Below are 27,058 nucleotides of genomic sequence, written 5' to 3'. Positions count from 1 at the left end.
ATTGAAAGAAAAGAAAACAATTAAAGAAGCAAAGAATTCAAACAAAGAAAACAATTACGAAAATTTGAAATGACTAAAACTGGGTTAAGAATCCATCAACACAAACCTGAAAAGAAAAAAGCTATCACCTTTGTGGAAGAAATGTGGTCAGAAAAGTTTATGAATAGCGGCCACTTAAACACTAGGTAAAGTTGCATAGTAAAAACAAAACAAAAAACAAAAGTGAAAACCATAGCTATGTTTAATAGTGGAAGTAAGAGCATTTCCATACGCACTCAGTGTGATGAGAACTCACAAGATTGGGCCTAACAGTAGTGTGACCATAAGAAAACCAGTTGGTGAGACTAATTAGGAAAAGGCTTCAGTTTGCTAGGGACTTTGAAGTAAAAAAGGAAAAAGGGTCAGGTGGTCTGATAAGTTGAGATTAACCCTATTCCAGAGCGATCGGTGCATCAAGGCATGAGACAATGCACCCATCATGTCTTGTGCTCACTGTACAAGCCCCAGGAAGCAGTGTTATGATCTGATGTTGCTTCAGTTGATCACGTCTAGGCACAGCAACGTTATGTGGCAGAAAAATGAAGTCAGCTGATGACCTGAAGGTACTGAATAACCAAGTTACCACAACTATCTGTTTTTCTCTCCCTGATGGTAGAGGAATCATCTAGCACTCAAATTGTGAACGACTTGGTCTGTGAGCATAAGGAATCATTTTCACACGTGAACTGACTATCACACTGTTAGTCTTGTACTGTCTTGCTAGTCTTGTACTGCAGTCAGCCACTAGAGGTCCTCAGAGATATCTTGATTTCACCTTTGAATCCCTATATAGGGAACAATATATGATTTTTTTGGAGCCCCACACATACAATCCTGAGGTGGGAACTTAACCCTTGACTCTTGAGGTCTGCTAAACCACCAACCAAAACTGCTAACCATTATGCCATTGGACCTTAAAAAACACAATATGAGGCATGAAATAAAAATATGAGGAAATACATTGTGGATTTAGATGGACATCCTGGGGAAATGTAAGCAATTGCCTAGTTACAATATTGGAAATTAATTTTAAGTGATTATTAATAAATCAATACAGTTAATAATAATTTTAAGGGCTGAACAGAGTTTTTCAAACATTTATCAGAATAATAGGTTGGCTACAGGGACGAATTCACAATAGCATCCCATGTAGTCTCAAAACAAATGGTCGCTAGGTTTTTATGCCCCACTGCTATTTTTAATACAATAAAACAATCTGAGCCATTACTTTATTTTAAGAATTGTATATTTGAACATCAATATACCATATTTATTACATTTCCATGCACTGCAAAATGTTTTTTTCTTTAAATCTCATTAATCACAAACATAATATAGACTCAAGCCTAAATAAAATATTGCTTTTCTAGTGGTTGATTTGGCACAGGATGAAAAAATGTGTACAATGGAGTTAGTCTTGAAACCTCGAACGCTGTACTGAGATAGTTGCACTTACGCTAGTCACGTAGCCTACATTGAGAAAACTTGAACCTGGTTAGTCAATACAATATTTGAACAGAGAGTCTCCTGCACACAACGAGAAATAAGTCACGAAGTTGATAATGAGAAAAGTTTTAGTGTTCTGCCTTTATCTGGATGTGAATGTTAACTGGATTTTCTGCTAAATAAAAGGAATTTTATTGCCAAACTCCTCATGGTATTCAGGTGGAGGCATGACATTCTTTTTTACAAATATCTAAAAACAGAATGAAAAAAAATGCGGAAAGTTAAAAAGAAATTCCGAAAATTCATAAACAATGTTTGGAATAAATTTCCAAAGTGCAGGCAAACATAGGGCACAGGAGGAACATGAAAAAAAATATATATATTAAATACAATTCGTGTTTTAATGCATTCACATTCCATCATAATACGACACAAAGCTTTAACAGCATGTCTACTTTTCTAGCTGTCGATAGATGGGAATACGACTGCACTTTAGAAAATAATTTCTTTTCACTTTCTTTGAATACTGAGGTCTAACTTAGAAATCGTTAAATGTCTCATACAGGTTTGATCTATTGCTTTTAACTGAGCATAAATATAGAAAACACAGAACACCTAATAATAATAATAATAATTTGTAGGTAATGAGAATGCAGCTGCACTAATTCCTAACACAACTGAACAAATGACTACAACGCAGTGTGTAGACTGGCGCTCTTTTAGGTCAGCCACCCTGTTATAACTGCTACAAATGAAGACAGATTTAACCTGGATAAAAGGACCTGGGACTTAAAGCAGAGACAGACAGGGTTTCAGTCTTTTCTTTTACAAGACCCCAGCTGTGCAACTGCTTTAAAATAGAACGGTTTTCCTGAATAACGACCTCTTGACCTTTTTTCATCTAGAAGTCTTTATAGTTTGGGTCACAGAGACAGTAGGCACCATGCAGGCGGGAACAGGAGGGTAAAAATCAGATTAGGTCCTCCGCAGCGGGTGCCACATGGAGACAGGTTTGCGCAGAGTCGCCAGCATTTGGTTCCAGTGAGTGATGCCCATGCCGCTTGCTTCTGGCCCGATGATAACGTGACCTACGTTTTCACCACGCCCGTCTTCAGTGTTTTCAGCCACCGTGACTCTTAGAGAGAGGTCCTAGGATGCAGGCACAAGCCAGAAAGTTAGTATCTAGGGTTGATAAACGAGCAAGGTCTTGGCATACAAGTAGTATGGATGCGCTTTGTCTGCCGAGTGTCACGTGATCACAACTGAGGCAACGATTATAATTTTTTTAATTTTGTGTCCAAGTGTAGTGACTGCTCTTTAGTAACTGTACTTCAACAATGGCCCTTGTGAAGAAAGAAATTAAAAAGGCTGTAGCAGTGCAGGAGATTAATCTGTTTAACAACAATGCACCGTCAGCACGCAAAATCAAGTGTCATTGAAAAGGTTAAAGACGTTTTTTTCGGCAGAGCAGTGTTTCTCTTAGTGTTTGTGTGCATGCGTGTGTGTGTAAAAGTCCTCCTCTCCTCTCTTATCTCACTGCACTCCACTCTTTTTGAAGGTAAAGTGCAGGTTAATTTGTTTTATTTTCACTTTATCTGAATATTTTTGGATTGTAGAACGAATCATTGAAGTTTCTATTATTTCTTATAGGGGAAACATGCTTCCATATACAAGTGCTTTGATATACAAGCACTCTTATGGAACAAATTATGCTTACAATCCATGGTTTAACTGTATATCTGTGTGCTATGATGTTGAAAGGGCAATTTAACAGGAAATGTGTTAAATTTAATATAGAGCCCACTTTCTTTTTTGGAGAGTTGGGTAAAAAACTGTTCTTGGAAATTTCAGTTCTAAATGGAGTATAAATCTTAAGTCAATAATATTAATATGACATAATACATCCATTTGAAGAACATGAAAATGTGGCCTGTTTATCTCTCATCAAACTGAAGCCTGAGCTGCTTATAGACAGACAAATTACCTGAAGCACAACAGCAGGCACGGAGAAGATCATAGCCTCGTTGAAGATAGGGTTTGTATCATCCCTTTTAATTGAGGTTTTCTTCTTACTGATCTTCCTTCCATCTTGCAGAAGGTACACCTTCACGAACGGATCTATTCCCAAACGTGTTCAGTTAGAAAAGCAGGACTAATGCAGTGAGGATAATAAGAATAAAAAACGTGCTGACCTGCAGTGGTTTTGCCGTTAGTCCAGACCAGGTTCTTTGCTTTAGCCACCACCACCGTTAGGCGCTCTGCCGTAGGTAGGTAACTGAGCGAAAGCAGAACCTCTCCAACGGCATCCACAGCCTGAAAGAGAAACTTTACCATAAATGGGCGTGGCCAAGCATTTGAGCTTCGTGTACAAAATCATTAATCGGGTATTTGTTATCTTCTATATCCAGACTAGGGTCTAAGAAGCCTTTACTGCAGAAAGCAGCACTGCTGTGGTGTACAAGTCAGATGTGTGCCATGTGAACCCAGCATGCTTTACTCTCATGAAAGAGGGAAAGGTACAAAGCTTAAAAGATATCATATGTCTTAATTAATACTTAATATGACTGTGTTAAAAGTCTTAAATTACAAATGGACATAAATCAGAAACCTTGTAAATTTACATAAGTTTATTATATATAAATATATGATGCAAAACTCAGTAACTGTCATAACGTCAACTAAGTTTTTATTTTAACTAATGTCAGGACATACGCTAAGGATACAGGCCTAAAAAATGTATGACATACTTTTATGAAAAATAATATTTGCGATGATATTCATATGATTTTGAAAATCATTATCAAAATGTTTCTGGATTTGCTGTTTTTTAATTGAATGTATAAAATAATTTTATTGTCCCTCTTAGAGGTCTGCCATATACAGTACACTGCCTAGCTATTTTTCACTGTTCCAAAGTCCAGTATTGCCCTGAAGCAAACTGAAACCTATTTTCAAATTTCAGTGTCAATAACAAGTGGTTATGGCCACATACAGTATCTGTTTAGTCCCAATCCTGTAGATTCTCGTCACATTGTGCCTATGGAAATGCTCTTATGATTTCCACTGCCATTTTATTTAGTGTTTAAGTAATTTTGGGTTATGGTCATACCTAATTTTTTACCACAATTCCTCCATGCAGTTGTTGGCTAACAGTTCTTAACTACAGTTTCGTCAGGAAAGTACAAATAATACAACACTTCCATACCAACAAAACAGTGTTGGACCTCATAATAACCACACAGTTATCATGGAAAACAAATTGGCAGAAGCAGAGGCAGGGAATCTCAAGATGAAACTATTAGCTGCCCTAGCTAATAAGTGCTAGAACACCCACTTCCAATCTCACCATCCAAGAAAGGAAGACAGTGGCATCCCTAAAATGAGAATATCACCATGGAGATGCAAAGATGACCTGAACACACTGGACTACCATGACAAGGTGACCAGCAACTCAATGTCACTGCTACCCACTAAGCTTTGAGATAAGGTCTTCCATCAGCTACAGGAAAGAAGTCTCAGACTTCCTACAACAGAAGAAGTAGAAAGTGATGAAATGTGATCTGTACTACAATCTGTATTGTACAAAATTCACAGGCTACACTCAGACACATTGTCAGTAGCATCAACTCGGTCACTTATAACCAAAGATCTAGCCAAAATGTCATCCTCCACTCTTCACAGGCCTTTCCAGCTGGGATGGTCATGGCCATGATATTACATGACAGTACATTATCCAAATTAATCATATTCCATACTACAGTACATATGTGCCTTACCTGACCTCTGCCTTTCAAATGCAATAGGTGTTTTTAAAGACACGACTCATGACTGTGGTCATGATGTCGATATTGTGGTCAATATCGACATCATGGAAGAACTGCCCTGAGCTCAATCACAGGAGTTACTCCTAGCCACTGGTTCAGGTCTGCAGATGACACCTGGGTCAAAATCAAAACAACCACTTCACTTCAGTCGCACAAGACAGAAGAGTCAGCTCATCAGGACAAGCCTCAGCATCTACATATCATCTACTTCGGAATGACAAAGGTCACTCTTTCAAGGCAGCAATGTTTACAGTCTGGACAAGAAAGAATGATGGTTTGAAAAAAGAGGTAAAAGAGGCCGCCTTTATCAAATTGAAACAACCATCTCTCAGCCGAGGACATGGCCTAAAGCCTGGTTTATGTTTTTGCTTAAGGTCTATACCATTAACTGTACCTTACGGTGTACCCTACAGTAACCTGATGTGTGGTAAACATCATTTCATCATTAGGGTCTCAACAACTTAACAACTCCAGAGGGTTTATACTACTGCCACAAGCTAGTAGTTGAAACTGATGAAGCCTTTTTCATGAGGGGGGTTTTCTTCCAAAACTTAAAACAAGTCCAGTTGCCACAGAAACAGCACCTTTGGGATATCCATTACCTGGATGACTGACAATCTTCACAGAAACTACAGTTATTTACCCAATTCCTTTTTTTTTTTGACAGGCACAGGCAGTGTATCTCTGTTCATTATGGTTGCCTAAATGGATATTCAAAACCGTGACCCCTGGTAATAAAATAAATAGAAAGTCTATCACATGTAGCAAATTCAGATGCATAATATAACTAAAGATCATCTAGAGCCCATCATGAACTGTTCATGCATATATAAAGTAAGAAAGTACTTAATGAAATAAATTAAAGAGGAGAAATAATATTTACTTAATTTCCAAATGTGTTTCAGTTATCTAGTATAAGGAGTAAGCTTGCAACATGATCCATGATATAAGAAATAGTAATTAAATCATTTCGTTTTAGTTACATACAGTATTGCTATTCTTTTGTGTGGAAATTCATATATCGCCACACTATTATATAGAATGGTATAAACTCATCTTTGGAATTAGTTGGAATATCTTCAGCATTTGTTTGTACAATTTTTACTAGGCTAAATCATTATCAAAATGTTTCTGGATTTACTGTTTTTAAATTGAATGGTTAAAGGTCACATCTTACTATTTCTTTAGCAAGTTAACACAGTTCTTCCAAGCTCTCCCAAAGTGTGTCTGTTGATGCTCCAGCCCAACATACCCCACAGACAAAGCATTTTTATACAACAAACTATATACGTTTCACTCAACCTATGAACACACTGTTTCGATGTCTATTTCAATGAGCTACTGATGAGACATGCACCGCCAGGGAACAGCAGAGCTGCACAACAAGCAAGACCAGGGATTTACTTATATCAGAGCAGATGAGGGGGAAATGTAATTGGCTTATTACATTGACCCAGGCAATAATTTATAAAAGAACAAAATGGATGGAATGTATTTTTCTCACATTTTTGGTTTGTATAAACATACTGAAGAACCATTAGAATGTTTTAAATTAACTACAGAGTGAATTGTGGTGAATTCTTGAAGTGTGGACTTGAAGTCCACCAGTGGGCACAGGTAGGACTGCAGGACATCTTCATGACAAAAGACCTGTTTGGGATGCTTTCAGGGTCCATTTAAGCCTTAAATACGTAACACTATATCATCTTCAGGACTGATTTCCTTAAATCCTCATACAACATACAATTTTAGACAGAGTTTTGAGTTTTAAAGACCATCTACCAATGACCTGAGGGCTAGTCTGTGTGGTCACTCTGCTACCTAAATCTCAGTTGAAATTAAACTACTTCTCCTTCTTCGACTTCTACAGCCTGTATATGATGTAAAATATTAGTATTGAGTGATGCAGTATGTTGATGAGTGTTTGTTGGTCAACACCTTATTGATATCCTGGAGGTAGAGCCAAGCATTGAAAGGCCGTATGGACAAGTCTAGGTCAGACAGTTTGAGTTCAGCTTGTCCCGCACTGATGTTCCTTTCATCCAAGTCCACTCCAAAGGCTGAGAAACGTAGGCTGTACTCATCCACAGCTGCTGCTTCAATTGGAATAGAGAGACGCTCATCAAACAACACGGTAAAGGCGTTGGTCTGGATCTAAAAGAAACCAACAGTGTTTAGAGAGAGCGCAGTGTTTAGATGCAATCAATATACATAAGTTCTTACATAAATAACGAGAACATTCTTCTCTTAAAGAAAAACTGGAACACAACCTTATGAAATTTTTATTTAATGTAAACGAATACTAGTAAACTTATGTAGATAAGCAGGTGTTTGTTGCAGATTTTTCTCGTTATACATTTGTTAAACACCTCTCTCGTTATACATTTGTTAGGTTGATCTGTGTTAGTTACCTTGCAAAAAAATAAAACTAAAAAATAATATATACAGCAAATAAGTTACAGCATCTTAAAATTAGTCAAATGTACACGAGTTACTAGAGGTAAATAAACCAAATTTTGCTATCAAGATCGTTCTCTCTCATTTTTCATGATAGGAAAATCTACAAAAAAGTCACTATATTTAAGGCAATGTATTTTTTTGGTATTTGAGAAAGAGGTCCAGGATGGTGTCATACTTTTGTTGCACTCTTGTATTGTAACTATATTGTGCCAAAGTCCATAGGGAGGAATGAGGTTATGCAACAAGGGGTGAATAGACACACCTTGGCACAATGAGGGTTTCCAGGGTCTAAGAATTTAGTCTGACTAAAGACAACATAAACAGAATGCATTTTGTGTCAGCATCGGAAAAGGCATCAGCGCTGTTCTCAACTATTTGGATCAACACAGATGCTGAGAAAGGCTGAAGTCTGAGACCTTTTTCCACATCGCCAATAAGTGTCTGTAACTCTAACTACCTTCTCAGCAGTCACAACACTTGAAATGTAATTAAAGATCTGAGAATGGAAGCGTTTGGGAAAATAGGGGTTGAACACAAGGGTTTCCATAATGCTGAACATGAGGATAAGGCCATGCTGTAAGAAAGAGGACAAATTATTTAAGATGACAAATCATTATTTATTTTTACATTTGCATTCACATATTTAATTTAAACTGAGACATGGCACTACTGAGCACTTGAGTCAAAAGTTATAGCCTTTAAGCTCATTTCCTAATTACTTCAATAAAATGAGCTCTAGAAATTTTGAAAGTAACAAATTACAAAACCAATCAGTTAAAAAATTTCCAACACACCATAACACATTCTCATCCATATTTACATTCTGAGGAAACTTTTACTTTGAAATCAGCCAGAGCAGCTGTGCTGATCTCGACACACTCTCGCTTTCATTCTCTCGTTCTTTCTCTTTCCTGACAATGCTGGCTCAATAAGGTCATTTAGGCTCCATCATAATCCTCAGCTCCAATACAGTTCTACTAATACAGTTCTACTGATGCTCTTTAGATGCTATGCAGTCACAAAAGTGACTGATGATAAGAGCATCTTCGAGTTTCCAGTGGTTGTTCGCTGACTGTGTCACAAGTTGATTAAATTTTCACTAATTTTTTTTCACAGTGGGAGGAAAAAGTTTGCCTCTGGGTTTGACAGTGAGGCATATGTAATAATACAGAGGCTCTGGAAAGCGGAATGAATGCAATACTGTTTAAGGATAAGTGAATTAGTGCAGTTTTAGTTTCAGATTTAAACCCCCTACTCGTTAATAACCTGCGAGTGCTCTTTCCTTACCCGTGTGACGCCAACATTGATCTCGTCAGGTAAAAGTGTGACAGTGACGTAACAGCCAGGAAAATTCTCCTCTTCCTTTTCCATGAGATCCTTGGCCTGATGCAGGGTGACATGTAATAATGACGATCGTGCTTCAAGCTCCAGTGTCACCTCCAGCTGGCCCACCGTGACATCATGGCCGAAGGACTGGGCAATGGACGAGATGGAGCACAGAGAGTCGACTGAAGCAGAGCGTTTCATCTCCAGATCCCGGCTCATGAGCTCCAGAGGGCCGAGTTCACGAAAACTGTCAGGAGTGTCAGCCAGCTGTAGGCTGGGCTTACGGCTTGCAGATGAAGCTCTTCGGTGGTTAGAAGCTGCAACGCACTATAAAGCAAGGCATATATTACCAAACAAGGAAGGTCCATGGCAGGTTTTTACAGGTAGAATCATAGCACACATCAAACGAATGAAGGTTATTACCTTCTGCCTGACTTCAGAGTAAGAGGTGCCATATTTCTCCTGGAGGTAGCGGTAATTGAAGTTGGGGTATGGTGAGGGAGCAGGGAAAGATCCAGACCTCCATAGTTTCCACAGATTTACTCCGACAATGCCAAGCAAAACCAGGAACCCCAACAGGTACACACCAAACTCCCATGAAGGAGGATCATGGATTACTGTCTCACACACACACAAAAATACAACATATCAGAATTAGAAACACAACATATCAGTAAGAAGATAAGTACCTATTAATTTTTTTCTCTCTTACCACTGACATGGTAGTCAGAGATGTCCTGGCTGTGTGAAGAGGACATGATCCCACTGTCTGAAAAGAGAATGAACAGGAAGAGGCGACGTTAATGAGTTAACAAGTTAATGTACTTTTGGGTCTGTAGTTTTTCTCTGGACAGAGAAGAGAAAATATCCTCTGAATGCTCAAGTTTAGTCTCTGAAAAGAACACAGTACCAAGAGACAATGTATGTGAGTGAATGTATATGGGTGTACAGTCATGGCCAAACGTTTTGAGAATGACACAAATCTTTGCTGCTAAACTGCTTTAAGATCTTTGTTTTAGTTGTTTCTTTGATGTACTGGAATATAATTACAAGCACTTCATACGTTTCAAAGGCTTTTATCTATGCAAAGAGTCAGTATTTGCAGTGTTGGCCCTTCTTTTTCAGGACCTCTGCAATTCGACTGGGCATGCTCTCAATCAACTTCTGGGCCAAATCCTGACTGATAGCAACCCATTCTTTCATAATCACTTCTTGGAGTTTGTCAGAATTAGTGGGTTTTTGTTTGTCCACCCGCCTCTTGAGGATTGACGACAAGTTCTCAATGGGATTAAGATCTGGGGAGTTTCCAGGCCATGGACCCAAAATTTCAACGTTTTGGTCCCCGAGCCACTTAGTTATCATTCTAGCCTTATGGCACGGTGCTACATCGTGCTGGAAAATGCATTGTTCTTCACTAAACTGTTGTTGGATTGTTGGAAGAAGTTGCTGTTAAAGGGTGTTTTGGTACCATTCTTTATTCATGGCTGTGTTTTTGGGCAAAATTGTGAGTAAGCCCACTCCCTTGGATGAGAAGCAACCCCTCACATGAATGTTCTCAGGATGCTTTACTGTTGGCATGACACAGGACTGATGGTAGTGCTCACCTATTCTTCTCTGGCCAAGCCTTTTTTCAGATGCCCCAAACAATCAGAAAGAGGCTTCATCGGAGAATATGACTTTGCCCCAGTCCTCAGCAGTCCATTCACCATACTTTCTGAAGAAGATCAATCTGTCCCTGATGTTTTTTTTTTTGGAGAGAAATGGCTTCTTTGCTGCCCTTCTTGACACCAGGCCATCTTCCAAAAGTCTTCGCCTTACTGTGCGTGCAGATGCGCTCACACCTGCCTGCTACCATTCCTGAGCAAGCTCTGCACTGGTGGCACTCCGATCCCGCAGATGAATCCTCTTTAGGAGACGATCCTGGCGCTTGCTGGACTTTCTTGGACGTCCTGAAGCCTTTTTAACAAGAATTTAACCTCTTTTCTTGAAGTTCTTGATGATCCTATAAGTTGTTGATTTAGGTGCAATCTTGGTAGCCACAATATCCTTGCCTGTGAAGCCATTTTTATGCAACGCAATGATGGCTGCACGCATTTCTTTGCAGGTCACTAGGTTAACAATGGAAGAACAATGATTTCAAGCATCACCCTCCTTTTAACATGTAAAGTCTGCCATTCTAATCCAATCAGCCTGACATAATGATCTCCAGCCTTGTGCTCATCAACATTCTCACCTGAGTTAACAAGACGATTACTGAAATGATCTCAGCAGGTCCTTTAATGACAGCAATGGAATGCAGTAGAAAGGTTTTTTTGGGATTAAGTTAATTTTCATGGCAAAGAAGGACTATGCAATTCATCTGATCACTCTTCATAACATTCTGGAGTATATGCAAATTGCTAATATAAAAACTTAAGCAGCAACTTTTCCAATTTCCAATATTTATGTAATTTTTTTAACTTTTGGCTACGACTGTACTATTTACAGAAATGAATAGAGATTGTGCGGCATGGTGGGCCAATGGTTAGCACTGTCACCTTGCACACAGCGGACCATCAATCAGCACAACAACTTGGCACAGGTTTTTACGCCGGATGAATTACATGATACGACCTTCCCATTTTATCGAGGCTTGGCATGCAGTGGTTTGGTAGTATGAGCTGTGGCAACTCACGGACAGGAGGGCTTGAAACCTGGATCCTTAGATCCCCAAACCAACAACCTAGAGCCTTAGCTCTTTTAGCTACCACTAAAGTTGATGTCAAATAGTCTTTTTAAAATCATTATGATTTGAATACTGGTCCTGGGAAAGGAAGCACATAATCATTTTTAATGCTCTGTGTTTGGTAATAAATGATCTTGCAGTCTCAGCGTCCAGCTTAGGTGTGTTTGTATAAAAGAGTTTCGAGTTACTGGAGAGAATAGGCTTTACAAGGTCACTGTTTGTTCACCATGTGTAGACAGCCCACAAGTCCCAGGTGCATTGTCGAGGTTAACGTCCCAGTCGTATCTGGTACAACTGATGACTTTAAACCTTGGTCCATGGAACAGTCAGCGCTTGATGCAGAGATTGCAAAAAATCTAAACAAATTGGTCATAGCAAATCTTATTCCTTAATATCTGACTCACAGTTGAAAAAATAACCCAAAGAAGTTGAGTTATTAGCATGAAATTGATTTAAAAAAAAGCATTAATCCTACACTGGGAGGATTTTGCAAAGGTTCAGACAAATTTGTCAGCAGTATACTCTCAATGTCACAAAGGACTTATCTTGATCAATGTAATCCCTAGAAAAGGAAATATTAGACTTACAAGAACAAGCACAACTTTCAAATAAGCAGACCCACATTGAAAAAAATCAGGGCAGAAACATGTTAGACACAAATGCACAGGGAGCCCTGGTCAGGTCCTGCTTTCAAAGCATGGAATTAATGGATTCCCCTTTAACATTCTTTTTCAGCTTGGAATAAAATAACAGTAAAAAAAGACTAACTCATCTTTAAGGTCAGAACAAGGGGAACTCTTGTCTGATCTGGCCAGAATGTAATTGAGGTTACACAAAGCCCTTCAAGGCATGGAATGTGGTAAAGACTGGGTATAGATGGCCTACCTGCTGAAATCAATAAGATTTTCTAGCCTTAGCTGGTGAAGATCTTCCAGGAGTTCTAAGAGACTGTTTAGCCAGGGGACACCTACCAATAAAAGGTGATTTAAACAACACTACGTCTGCAAGACCTGTGTCAATTTTGATGTAGTAAGTATAGATTCTCTTGAAAGCACTGGCCAAGGGACTAAGCAAAGTTTTGAATTAGGTTATCCAACCTGACCAGACCTACTGTGTGTCTGAAAGATAAGTCTATATTTCCTTTATTAGTTGAACACAATTAACTGTTGGATGTTGAAAATCTTTTGACTTCAGCCAAGGTTCTATTAACAAAGTAAGATTCCTGTGTAGTGACACAGTGGTATATTACAGATAGTGACTTGTGTGCTCCTTTTAATGTTAAACAAGGTATTAGACAAGGATGTGCTCTGTCTGCTATGCTTTATATTTTGTCAATTGAGCTCCTTTTAATAAGATTAGGACCGGAGATAAACAGCATAGTCATTCCAAAGTGCAATCAGGCTTTTCACTTGTCAGCTTATGCTGATAAAGTTGTTATTCCTCTAAGTGGCTAAAGTGATGTCAATGCAATATTGCAAAATACTAGGGCTGGACCAGAATATTCGAATATTCGTTTGGAGGGATGGCATTTGATTTTTCATTTTGAGATTCGAATATTCGAGGAAGAAAAAAATTTTTAACACGTGACATCGTTCCCTGCAAAACGGTTCTCATTTGCACTTAAATGACTACTTCAGAAAGAAGACAAAAATGTCGAAGACCCCAGTTGTGTGGGAGCACTTTAAATTGACAGAAGACAAAACAAAGGCAGTGTGTCAAATATGCGATTTGAAACTGGCCTACCACTACAGCACAACAAGTTTGAAAAATCATGTGAGTTCTGCAAGTAGTACGAAACGCACGATATATTGTTGGTGTTTTTATTCTATAAGGGAATTCATTCAATTGTATTTAAACTGTTCATTATTTGAAATGTCTGATTTTATTGAAAGTATGCTGCTGCCGTGTTCTTTATTTATTACAATTCGTTGAACTTCTTTCATGCTTTTATTTAAATAGCCTACCCTTTACGGCGCCAGTAATTACTGTGCTGCTAATTTGGGAGTTATTTGTTTGTTTGATAAATGTTGGGCTACCTTATTTAAAGTATTGCAGACCTGTTATTGTTTTGTATTATAGTGCAGTGTTCATATCTTTATATCAAATAATACATACCCTGCCCGGGCCGCATGTTGCGCCCGGCTTACAGCTCGTGCTGTTCTGTCATTTATTAAAGTTTCATTCATCCTGAAAGTGTCGCGACTTTGCACTCCCTTGCATCCACAGCAGTTGCATGAACATTCTCGACATAAAAATGCAACAGACAGACACACACAGAGAGATTCCTGCCTTTATTAGAGATAAGAATATATTCAGCCCCCTCCCACCGAAGCTTCGAATATTCGATGTTGATCACTACTGAATACTCGAAGCTCAAAAAATGGTATTCTACCCAGCCCTACAAAATACAAATGTTTGTCATCTGCAAAAGTAAACTGGCCAAAAAGCAGGGCATTTTTTATTGGGAGGTGAAGAGCCGGAGAAACCAAGCCTTTCAGTTGGCCTGAATGGGGGCAAGAGGAGTTTTTCCGGGGAATGACCTGAGAAAGTGGGGTTGACTTAATAAGTGTAAACATTTAGTTTGTAAACTGTCTTACGGAAGGAGAAAACATATTAATAATAATCTTGTGGCATCCTTCCTCTGACTTCGGCTGGCCTGTTTGGACCCACCAACAGGGTCCAAGGATGAACTGTGACAATTCTGGTAGACATTTGTGGGACAATCTACACTGGGAGCCAGAAAGTGTCTTGTATCTCCATTAAGATGAAGGAGGACAAGGACCTATTCATCTATAGAGCAGTACTGCGACATACAAAGACTTCTCACGGGACCAGCAGACTATAGCTGCATTTCTGTGGTTTGTGCTATACTAAATACTTTTAACAACCTGGGATGGACAAAAAATTTTTTTTTTGGATAGATCCCAGTAAGATGAACCTAATTCAGTTAACAAACTGTTACTGTATTCTTTTTTTTTTAAAGAGCCAGGGTGTTGACCCTGGAAAATGCCTACAATCTTACAGGGCAAAACTTAAGGTCGGCACAGAGTCTGTAGCCGATCACTTGGGCATTTATCTTATCTTTTAACTTATCTAGTTTAAATGATTACTGTAAAGTTTTGCCACATGGCAATTCCCATGACTCCTTCACTTTGTTATATCACCAAATCTACAATTTGATCATTTTTCACTCAAAAGTCTAGAAAAGCTAAATACAAGCTTTGTGTGAAATCCTAAAACCAAAAGACTTTAGATATGAGGACTGACATGCATTGGAGAGCATTATACAAGTCACCATCATTTAATAGAATAGAAAATTTTGTAAGGTGTACCTGCATTTGTGTCTATTTTGTAACAACACTGCCCTTTATGTTTTATGAGAGAAATGGTGTTTCAGACTCATATTCTGTGCTAACTGATCAACAGGTCAGAGAGTAGTCTATATCTGCTATAGAAACAAACTGACCAAAATTCTGGGTACAACATTGCAAAGATTTTTTTCTTCTCTTGTCAAATCTGGAATCTTAACAGGTGTTTGTTTTTATAAAACAATGGGCAACTTTGCTATTTTTGAACAGCACATATACTCTATAAGGTGCGTTGTGTGTCATTGTAGATGACGATTTGATATTTGCACAACTATGGCATCGGACCTCTGAGTTCGATTCCCATCTCGTGTCTGTGTGCATTGATTTTGCATCTTCTCCCTGTCGTGGGTAAGTTTCCTCCGGGTACTCCGGTTTTCCCCCATAGTCCAATGACATGCAGGTTAGGCTAACAGCTGTTTACAAATTGGCCATAATGTGTGAATGAGTGTGTGTATGTGTGTGTGTTATTCCCTCTCTATTTCTCTATATGTCGCATTCTTTCTTTTTCGCTGTTTCATTTTCTTTCTGTCTCATTCCTATCTCTGTATCATTCTCTATCTGTCCCGTAATCTCATTCCAGCTTTTTATGTCTCTCTTTCTTATTTCTCCTTCTTTCTCTCTCTATTATTCTCTTTCCCATTCCCTCTTTCTCTCTCTGCCTCAATCTTTCTCTACACTAGTCAATCATGGGTATATATGAGCTTATGTATGTGAAAGAAGAAAATGTAATGCAGCATGAGCTGACTGCCTTTGGGTGTCTTAAAGGAAGCATGTTAGCCTTTAATCTTTGTAGCTGTCAATTGATTGGGGAGAGCTGTCTGTTGGCTGGGAATTGGCCAAGACTAAATTAAGGAGAAAAGGAAAGAGCAGGGAAGCAATAAGTTTAATGAGCTTGAGAGGCCTTAAAGATTACTTTACTGTCTCTCTTTTATATCCAGCTCAAAAAGAAGTGGACAGAATGTGTGTTCTTCAGATCAAATTTTATAAATTAGATTTGATTTTGATAAATAATTATGAATGTCGTGTTTCCAGTTTACAACCCTGGTCAAGTTTAAAAAAGAACAATGATGTATTCCTAAGTTACTGTACATACACACACACACAGACACACACAAACACTTTCTTTTTGGTGTTCTATTTATAAGAAGAGAAAGAAAGCACTTCTTTCACTGTCTCCCTCATGTCTATTTGTACTGATGCTAATTAAAAATTCCTATCTGATTTATTTTAATTACAAAATAAGAGTTCATTGATGTAGCTCTATAGAGCATTTTCTCTTTTCTAAATGTCAGAGCTCTGTAAATACCCAAAAGCTCAATATTAATTCACAGCAGTGATTGAATTTAGTAGAGTATCTGTATTATATTTAGGAAAAGGTCAGATACTGCCACATCTATTTAGAGAAATTATTACTGGCATCAATGCCATAAAGCATGCAACAAAGACGTGTATCAGCGAGCTAGTAGTTTAATAAGAGCAGAATTTAATGATTGTGAGGCCGTGATTTAAATCCGGCTACTGGACAGTTCGACAGCAAAACAAGATATTTGCGGTTCGGAAAACAACAAGTATCACAAACTAGAGTCACGAGAGTGTCAAAAAGCACAAATGTTATGTCAAAATACGTTTTTTTTTTTTGTTATATCAGTGTAAATTGTGTGATTTTAATTTTGTCTGCAGTTGTGTTTGTGGTTAAGTGCAGTTTAGCACAAATAATATGTTGGGTGAGTTGTAATAAAAATGTTGCAAAAACAGACAGTAAGTTGCAGCACATTAGAGGAAGAAAAAAGTGTTGTTTTGTTGCACACAAAAGCTTTTTAATAAAAAAGATTGTTGAAGATAATATGAAGCATTATACAAAAGCGTTATACAAAAACCTCAGTTTATCGTCATCATCAGCTTGTTCAGACACAGACGAAGTGAATGGATCAGGTTCCCACACGCAGCATGTGAATATCAGGTGTCTTGTACACTAATTATTTGTGTTGTGTCATTGTGTCGTGTTTATTACTTTTTATTTTTTTGCATCACGGCTTTCAAACACAGCAAAACTATTAGCAGGTGAAAAAAGAATGATTGTGAAATTAAACAGAAGGTTACACTACAAACTAACACCACAGTGCTTACACTGCAGTATCACACCATAGTATTTAACATGGAGATAGCACAACATCCAAATCGCAAAAAAAATTCTATTTCACGGACATATCATGGACGTTTATTGACACATATCTGTAATTCATTACTGCAAAGGTGACTGCAATGGCAGTAACAAAGTGTAAATGTCCCTTATCTTGGCTTCAACATTCTCCAAAAGTCCATTAAATCATTTAATTCACTCACAGCAGCAGCTGATTTCAGCAGGTAGTTAGAAAACAGATAGAAGCACGAGATTGGCTCGTCTAAACTTGTCTGCTTCTTTGCTTAAAAAGTGTTAAGCTTTTAGAATAAGGTTATATAGAGGTGTTCAAATTGAACATTTTGTTATAGACAGCCTTGTGTATCAAAGGATAAAAGTCTCTATACAGTACATAGGGGAAATTAACATTATTTTAGCATAATGTCACTCAAACAGTCTTTAAAATGGCGACCTTTGACCGTCTTTAAACAACTAACTACTTTATCTTGTTACATTAGTTTAAGACACAGTTTTTATTTGGTGAATAATAGTGGGTTATGACCAAGTCTTGGGGAGTCATACCAAAAGATCAGACTAATGCAGTTCATCCAACTCAGCACCTGAATAACAATTTCTCTGATTGAGATCAGCACATAAATAAAAAAGAAGTTATGCTGTAAAACTGACCTGAAAATTCAAATATTATAAAGCCGTAACTGAAGCCTCCATCTGTGAAATCTGCTATGAATAGATTGCCAAAGTGATGCTGACGATGAGCTCTGCATACGACTGTGTGAAACTGTGAAAATGTACTTTTTGCCCGTGTGTGAATCAGAGAGAGTGAGAGCTGTGAAAATCTGTGCAAGGGAGAGGTGCAAATGACAGTCTGAGAGGAGAATATACATAAAAGCCTCTGGAGTAGAATCAGTAAGATCGTATGTCAAAATGATCAGATTAGAATGTCAGATCTGCAGCGGTACTAGGAAATATAAATTACTCCATATACTGAACCTTTGCAAATGCAAAGTGGTTTTTAACAGCTCTAAAGATAAGTTCCTTTTCATAGCCTCTAATTATTCCTTCTCCTGTCATAATAATGCACTAATTTAGAAACAGCTGATTTACATATGCAAAACCTTCGGCAGCTCTGACCTTACTACACAATTCTTTTTATTTTTAAAAAGGTCAACACAACCTCTGAATGCACAGCTACTTTATATTTAATAATTACATTTATATAAATACAATTAAATTAAAATTTCATATAAAAAAATTTATATTAATTGTAGTATGCAAAGTTTGAACATTCTAAGTCATGATTTAATAATTGAACCTTTGGCAGATAAAGCTTGCAAACGCTATTTATATCTAACTTGGAGTCTTTCTGTGCATCATTAATGAATTTATCCACCCACGATTCATTGCACAACACTTCTAGTTCTTATATATTCCAAAGCCAAACATGCTTAAGATCTACCCACAGATTTTCAAAGATGTTCAAGCCAGAGGCCTGGGAGGGTCATTCCAAAAGCTTCAGTGTTTGGTTCATGGTGGATTTTAAAGTATTTTGGGGATTTTTGGGATTATCATCCTACTGTAGAAGCCATGTTTAGTTCCTTTATTGATTGTGTCTCATTTGCTTCTAGAATTTAAAGGGAAGTGGTTTTCTTGTTAGTGTGATGCCTGTCTTGGTTTTGCCAGGACTGTCCGTTAAAATATCGTACGCTCACTCACTCATTCATCGTCTATACCGCCTCGTCCTGTGTACAGGGTCACAGAGGACCTGAAGCCTGTCCCAGGTACACTCTGGATGGGGCACTAATTCATCGCAGGACACACACATACATGCACACGCACACACTATGGGCAATTTGGGAACGCCAATCAACCTAATCTGCATATCTTTGGACCATAGAGAACCTGGACCATAGAGGTATAAGGCAACAGTGCTAACCACTACAACACCATGCCACTTTTTAAACTAGCAGTCTTGGAAAATATTTCACATTTCAGAACTTGTTGCCATGACAATAAATAGGACAAAGCACCAATTCTTGAAAAGTTAGGTATCTAAGGGACAGTGGTTTTGTTGGTTATCAGTTGGTTGTATGTACATTATTTTTTATAAAGTACAAAGTAATCCTAGTTCTAGTTAATGTGTACGTTGTTAGCTAGCCACTTGCTACGTAATCATGTTATCTTTCTAAGTAAAGGAAAGCTAGCAGATTAATGGGCGTTTTAACATGAAAATTTGACTGCATATTTAATAGTCCATGAAACAAAGCTAATAAAAAGTTAATTAAATGATAATAAAGAAACTAAAGAAGCTACATAGTTCTCTTGAGCTAGTTATAATGTCAGCTTTAGATGTGTGCTTTGTCGCTCACCTGTAGCCATGTCCGAATATTTGTCCATGTTTAAATTGAACGATGATGAAGACCTGGACATGGAATAATAGTGTCAAAATAACAAAGTCTATTTAAAGAGGTATGAAGCCAGCTAAAAAAGTATAACTTAGCAACAGCAGGCTTTTTAGATTCTATGAAATCTGCATGTACCTCAGCATCAGCAATTTTCACATTAAGAACTGATATTTTGCATGAAATTTGCCCCAGCATAGGAAGCATTTTCTGCACACAAGCAACCGAACCGAGCTGGATCAAATGGCGGTAATGGTTTAAGAAAGAGTAGTGACAGGTTTGTTTCTTTTGATAGTGTTTAGTTTAGAGTGCATTTATATGTCCAATGCGAGCAGGAAGTAAATACACACATAGCAATGCAAAGAAGACAGAACAGTTATAAATATTCATGCAATATAAAATCAAGAAAGTGTTAACATCATGGTTGTTGTTGCTGTTAAGGAAATGAATCCCATCTTGTTACTGAACATGTGACTAAGTAAAACTATCCTGAACTGAACTATTTTATCATGTTATTTCTGTTATTTGAATCCATTTAGAACTTTCTGGATCTTTATATGACGCAAACCAGAGCCACAAGAAACTTTCAGAAATCTATTTTCTGAAAGTGTGGGTGTGTGAAGATCATAAGAATGGAGATGAAATCAAACGCAGATACAATCTGACTCAATCATGTCAAGAGCACTGGGTAAAGTTATTTCCTGGGGAGAATCAGATTTCCCCAGTATAATGATATCATTCGCCTCTTATGGGAGTCTGATTATATAACTGATGCGACATTAGAACCAGTTTTTTTTTTATACTATCCTAAGCTCAAACACCAGGCTTTCCACTTGCTATTTTAAATAACAAGCGACTCCAGTCAGCTGTAAAAATCACTCCAGCTGGAAAACCACAGTACTGGAGAAAAACACATTAACAAGGGTAATTTTGAAAAATGCTGTTTTAGTGTTTTTCGCCACATCAGCATTTTTAGTCAATTTTGCAAATTTGTATTTGCACGGAAGATCAGGATGGCCAGTGTCCAAACCATGACCTTAAGGTATGATTACCCTTTTTTTTTAATGCAGTTTTAACATGCCCCTAAGTCACTTACAACACATACAGTACAGTAAACATGGTCAAATATGGAATTAAAGAACCACATACTGTCCACAAAATTGCCTTATTGTAATTTCTGGCAGCTTGGACTTGTAAATCACATGACTAAAACACTTTTAAAATATGTAATGGTGGTCTAAAATTTTGGCCAAGACTGAGTGAATACGCAAACCTGGTAAGATTTCAAATGTACCCGTGTTGTGAGTAATAGGACAAAGCGATTCCTTTTAGCCAGTGTAGAGCCTTCACACGCTGATGAATCTAAATTTAATGGAGACAGATCTAGGTTGCCCCTGCCGAGGAAAAAAAATGAAAATGTGTACTTCCCTATATTGACCATACAATCTTAAACAGCAGTGATCAATAGTAATGGGCCTACACTGGTTTTGTGAGAAAAGCAAAAGAAGCGTACAGGGGGTGTACTCTGCACTGTCAGCTCATTCCAGTGTAGGAGCCACTAGAAAGCTAGTGTGCATTTCCTAATAAATCAACTTTCCTTTTAATCTCCAGAATGAGTCATGATAACATTAACTGCATCATGGCCGAGCGCACACACACTTCATCACTGTGCTGTGGCAGAGTATTGGCACGCAGCAAGTACACACACACTCAGGGTTCTGGCTGAGCAGGCTCGCACATATGCATCGTGACCATGTGGTGGCCAAAGACACTCCGATATGATGAGACACTGATTCTCTGATACATGAAACAAAGTCTTTGAAACTGTGGTGTTCGTAATAGCAACCTCCTCCGACAAAACACTTTCTCTTTTACGCTCCTGCTGCCAGACTCTGAAATGATGCTTGGGAGATATAGATAAATAAACTGACATAAATAAAGATTTCAGTTGCGTCCACTCACAGCAGATGAACACCCCAATTAATCCCAGTAACAAAATCAGTACACCTACCCTTTCTGGTCCTCTTATTCATAGACCAGGTGTGTCTCTGTAGTGTGTTTTTTGAGGTATCTGGCACAACCTCTGGAAAACAGTGGGTTAAGAGACAAATGTTTGTGCGTAGGTGGAAATGAGCTGGCTTAAGACCCTACCAACCCCCCTCTTTGTACCACAAACAATAAGGATGCACTGGGCACGAAGCACAGGGACACAGAATAATGGTGACCATGACAACCTTGTGACTATAACTCTGTCATCAGCTGAGAGACAAGTTAATGAAAAGTATTACATAGCCGTGTAAATATCCCAAGCAAGCTGTACACACCCACACACACACACACACAAACAAACATAGTCTGGGACTGGAAATAAGCCATGTAAGACTGTAGAGAACCACACTGGTGCATCCGGAAACAGGAAGCCAGTGATCACTGCCGTGAGCTCCCTGTACCTCTGATTGAAAACTAAACACCATGATATGAGCTCAGATTACGTTAAACTGTTATTATATAAAGGTTTGGGTCAGTCACATGGAAGGATTTGAAATAATGTAATTAAGCAATATCACATAAGCAAGTGTGTGTGCATGAGCAGAGGCCATGAAAACGGCATAAATTATGCATAGCAGTCTGTCATTTCTTACAATAGCATGCAGGTTTTACTGTAAATCTTTGCTCTTGTATCCCCTTTCTCTCTGCATGTATGTGTGGTGTTGAACGGACAATTAATTTAAGTGAAGTGTGTGAATTCCTGCTGAGACCCTACAGTAAGGAAGAGCAGTCCATCAAACTCCCAGCTCACAGCTACAACATGACACACACACACATGCAGGCATGTTTTGGTGACGCTTGTACAAGTGTGTGTGTTTGTGTAATGCAAAGAAGCTGGATACCAGATACCATAGACATAGTATACACACAACACACATTGTTGCCTCACCAGAATTCACTGTGTGTGTGTGTGTGTGTGTTTGTGTGTGTGTGTGTGTACATACATTCAGTATATACTGTGTACATGGTATCCAGGTTTCACACACACCTGTGTGTTTATGTGTGTTTGTGTGTGTGTGTGTCTAAAATGCAAAAAATACACAGTACATACTGTACAAACACACACAAACACAAGCATTTTAGTGATGCTTGTACAAGTTGATGAATTTTAGTGAGATTTATACAATTGTGTGTGTGTGTGTGTAAATTGGAAAGAAGCTAGATATCATATACACAGTATATACTGTATACACACACACACAACACACACGTTGTGCAAAATTCACTGTGTGTGAAATTCACACACACACACACACACACACACACACGTATGTTTCAGTGGTTTGTGTGTGTGTTTGTGTCTAAAATGCAAAGAAGATGCATAGCATTAACACAATACATACTGTACAAACACACAAACACGAGCATTTTGGTGATGCTTGTACACGTTTGTTGCACAGAGATTAATTTTAGTGAGATTTGTACAACAATGTGTGTGTGTAAATTGAAAAAAAAAATCTGTATACACACTATATACTGTACACACACACACACACACAGAGAGACTGCATGTTTCGCGCGCAGTAAGCCCATGTCCTCTCAGAGTGATGTCCATGTATGAGCATGTTGTGTGTGTGTGTGTGCGTGTGAGAGAGAGAGAGAATGGCGGGTTTAAACCCTACCTCAGTACACTCAGTAGTCGGTGTGAGGTGATGGGGGTCTCCGCTCTCCTCCCTGCTCTGCCTCTCACGCGCCTCTCACGTGCCGCTCACGCGCCTCTCTCTCCACGCGCATCAGCTGCGTTTAAACACCAAACCAAATGCATTAACGGCGTCGCTGTGGCTCAGACTCACAGCATCAGTGGAAAGCGCGCATCCTGCACGCTGATGGGACCGGTGAGCTTCGGGAGAGGCATTCCCTCCAAGCAGAGAGAGAGAGAGAGAGAGAGAGAGAATGCAGGAGTCCCACCCCTGCAGTGTAACTTCCAGTGCTCCTCCACCACAACACACTGCCGCAATCATGCTTTATTCCTCATCATTCTATTCATGTAGCACAAAGTTCACATCGGAATTCTTATTCTCTCTGTTTCACTCTTTTCTCTCTCTCTCTCTCACACACACACACACACACACAATATATATATATATATATATATATATATACACACACACACAATCAATATATATATATATATATATATATATATATATATATATATACACACACAAATATATATATTCAAACAAATACAGCCCCACCTCTCAGTGCAACGCCCACAAAACATGCACCACAGTTATTGACCAGACATATTATATTTCCCTGTACTGATTGGCCAGGTGTTCACGGTCATCACTGCACATCACGTGCATAATTTTTTTGTTCTTTCTTGCTTGCATATGTGCAACAGCTCATTACAACAATATGAAATATGTGACTGTTTTTTTTTTTTGCTAACAAAAATCAGCATCTACAGCTTAAATCTAAGTTTTAATCACATATTCGTCTACAATGTCTTTGTAATCTGTGGCATTACTATTTCCATTCAATGGGACTGAGCTTACTGGTTTGCACTGTCGCTTCACAGGTTGCAGGGTTAAATCTCACATCAGGTCTGTGCATGGAGTTTGCATATTCTTCCATTGTTTGGTTGGTTTCCTCCTACAGTCCAAAGACATGTAGTTTGATTAGTGATTCCAAATTGCCTGTATTGGAAGACTGGGTAGACAGATGGATGGAAGAGTGGAACTAAGAGGTGTAAATCTGTTCCAGCGTAATTCTGTCCCTGTGCACCAACCAAGTTCCATGAAGCCATAGAGTGTTGAGTTTAAAGGGGAAGAAGTTAAGTGACCTGTTCAGAGCCCTGGCTTCGAGAGATCGTAAGATGATTTGGAACTGTAGTGTATACAATTATGGCTTAATTTGTCACATATATAGGCTATTACTGTACAGTGATATTCTTTGGATACCCCAGTTTAAGAAGTTGGGGTCAGTGCTCAGGGTCGGCCATGATACAGTGCACCTGGCACAGGCAAGGGCCTTGTTTAAGCGCTCAACAGTAACAGATTGGTGAAGCTGGGGTACGATCCGCCAACCTTCTGATTGGTAACTGAAAGCCTTGCCTCACACCCTATAGCGTCTAACATTAAACTGGGACAGCCCTAAAAGACATTAACATTTTAATCCTTGAATAAGAAACAATCTTTAAAAAAAAAAGAACTTATTTTATGCCCGTATAGCAGAGATAAAGATGCTGGGAAATACAAAAAAACTGTTGTTCTTGATAACCGACCATACACTAAAAATGCATTGCTTTCTGTACGTAGCCACATCTCACTTGCTTTCAGCTAGGGCTATTAGGACAGCACAGCATCTCAGAAACTGTAAGGTACTTATCCTTGTCATCCAGCAGATTCCATCTACAATAAATCGTTCTCAAATGTAGTGGGTAAATGTTTTCAGTTTTTAGATTTGCTACATTTTTCCCACAATTATTTAACAGTTAACAGTTAAGGTTAACGAGGTTAAATGTTAAGGTTCAGAAAATCCCAAATAAATTTTATGCTTCTGAATCAAATCATTACAATCTCATCTTCATCCTGCAACAAAAATGCATGGGTCTGAGCTATTTATAGGTTGTAAAATCATAAATTATAGAATACATCAGAATAAAAAAAAGAAGTGTGAGCTCTGTCACTTTACTCATGGCAAGAATAGGCAACATCAGAAGAAGAGCACATTGGGTTCCTGTTTTCTAAGAAGAGGAATCTGAGGCTGTCAAGGGTACAAACTTCCCCAAACTAGACAGTTGAAAATTAAAAAAAAATATTGAGGCTTCAACTGTCAAGTTTTAGTGAGAATGTGGGTATCTGATGTTGGAACCTGTTCACCTCAAGGTTTAATGTATTGTGTGTTCTGAGACGCTTTTATGCCTGCCATGGTTATAAAGAGTGATTATTTGAGTTACTACTCAATTCACTCACTTCTCAATTCAGACCAGTTTGGTTATTCCACTCTGATCGAATCTCCCTCATCAACAAGGTGTTTCCACTTACATGCTTTTTCACTCATTGCAATGATATCCTCTAGATGTGAGGCATTTCGAAGATTCTGTCCTCATTATGTTCTGGGACAATGGGAGGTACTGGTATTGGTATTCTGTAAGAACTGCAACAATCCAAACTGAAGTACTGGAAAAGTGATATCAAGGCATACCCAATAACCATATTACTAGGTGTGTTTACATGGACACTAATAATACACTAATAATGGTAAAAAGAGTTGGAATAAAAATAACCTCAACTGGAAAAGTCTGAGACTTTGCTGTTGCTTCATCTCATATCCATACACCCAAATTTAATGTAATGATTCTCAACATGAAGGACAGGTCATCCATGGCACGCTGATGGACTTCCTGCTGATGGAGCAGCCTGGGGATGAACTTGGCAGCAACATGTGGCACATTTGCCCAATGTCACACAGAGTTCCACATTTGCTCTTTGTTCTAACTTTGTCCATGATGAATTGGCAGATGTCAAAATGCACATGGTCAGATGGTCAATTGCACAGCCTTAGGGTACACTGATTAATTAATTTCGGTGCTCCGTCACTGTGCGTGCAGCCTTGTGCTGCTATCTGTTGGCGTGTTACAAAACTAGTCTCGAAATCTTTAGATACCACATCGTATTAAGTTAATAACTGAGCAGCCTTTGTGAGAACTACTTTTGTTTTACTTTTTCTACATGATGAACTCTTATAACCAATCCTAACACAGAAGGCAGTATTTATCTGAAATCCTTACTTTCTTTAAATTAAATGTTTCAGTGATCATTTTTGCATGTTTAACAAAAAAAAATTATAAAAAAAAAATCACAATCAATACTAGTATCTATGTTAACAGTTAAGCTGGAATCTCTAAACCTGAAGAAGTATTGTTCATGTAAATGTACTGTAGCTACTGTTAGTTACACAAATCATACTTTTTTAAAAAACCTGATGTAAAGATTACCTACTGTATAACTCTTGACTGGTAAGCTGCATAATTTTATGCATCGTGATGCTACCATGATTGGCCGACTATAGAACTGAAAAAAAAAATGTGGAGAGGTATTTCTAATAAGGTAAATAGCATAGATATAAGGATACATATTTATAGTGTGCATAGCCTACCCCTTAGTATTTTATAATACAGCTTCTCTTGCCCTTGTATATGAATTATAAATCTAGTTAGGTGCCAAAAGTTATGCTGTCTGTAAATCATAAAACACTGAAGCTCTTTCTCCAAACATTAATTTTTGTAATCGATTTTTAATCTAATCATTTAATAAAGAAGCCTTAAAGCAAGG

General features: G+C 38.3%; 1 protein-coding gene across 3 annotated transcripts; it reads right to left on the bottom strand.

The window, feature by feature from the left end:
- Positions 1 to 1,291: 1,291 nt before the first annotated feature.
- syt12 (synaptotagmin XII) lies at positions 1,292 to 23,673 on the bottom strand. 3 transcript variants are annotated; one of them, XM_053485971.1, is made up of 9 exons: positions 23,399 to 23,673; positions 19,695 to 19,747; positions 9,808 to 9,864; positions 9,519 to 9,712; positions 9,057 to 9,422; positions 7,248 to 7,463; positions 3,678 to 3,798; positions 3,470 to 3,603; positions 1,292 to 2,634 (listed from the first exon to the last, which is right to left on the bottom strand). In XM_053485971.1, exons 2-9 carry the CDS (start codon positions 19,720 to 19,722, stop codon positions 2,461 to 2,463), a joined length of 1,290 nt encoding a protein of 429 aa, XP_053341946.1. In that variant the 5' UTR covers positions 19,723 to 19,747; positions 23,399 to 23,673; the 3' UTR covers positions 1,292 to 2,460. The 3 variants fall into 3 exon arrangements, with proteins under 3 accessions (XP_053341946.1, XP_053341953.1, XP_053341962.1); XM_053485978.1 differs by lacking the exon at positions 19,695 to 19,747 and having other exon boundaries at positions 23,399 to 23,672; XM_053485987.1 differs by lacking the exons at positions 19,695 to 19,747; positions 23,399 to 23,673 and adding an exon at positions 17,995 to 18,064.
- Positions 23,674 to 27,058: the final 3,385 nt, after the last annotated feature.

The sequence above is a fragment of the Clarias gariepinus genome, chromosome 2 (assembly GCF_024256425.1).
Source record: "Clarias gariepinus isolate MV-2021 ecotype Netherlands chromosome 2, CGAR_prim_01v2, whole genome shotgun sequence".
NCBI classification, from domain to species: domain Eukaryota; kingdom Metazoa; phylum Chordata; class Actinopteri; order Siluriformes; family Clariidae; genus Clarias; species Clarias gariepinus.
This window is presented reverse-complemented; position numbering and strand designations above follow the sequence as displayed.

Excerpts from the sequence above, each read along its gene's own strand:
- syt12 (XM_053485971.1), bottom strand. The coding sequence starts at position 19,722 with ATGGACAAATATTCGGACATGGCTACAG. Across the intron at positions 9,865-19,694 it reads ATATTCGGACATGGCTACAG|ACAGTGGGATCATGTCCTCT; the intron begins GTGAGCGACAAA and ends TTCTCTTTTCAG. Across the intron at positions 9,423-9,518 it reads ACTCTGAAGTCAGGCAGAAG|TGCGTTGCAGCTTCTAACCA; the intron begins GTAATAACCTTC and ends CTTGCTTTATAG.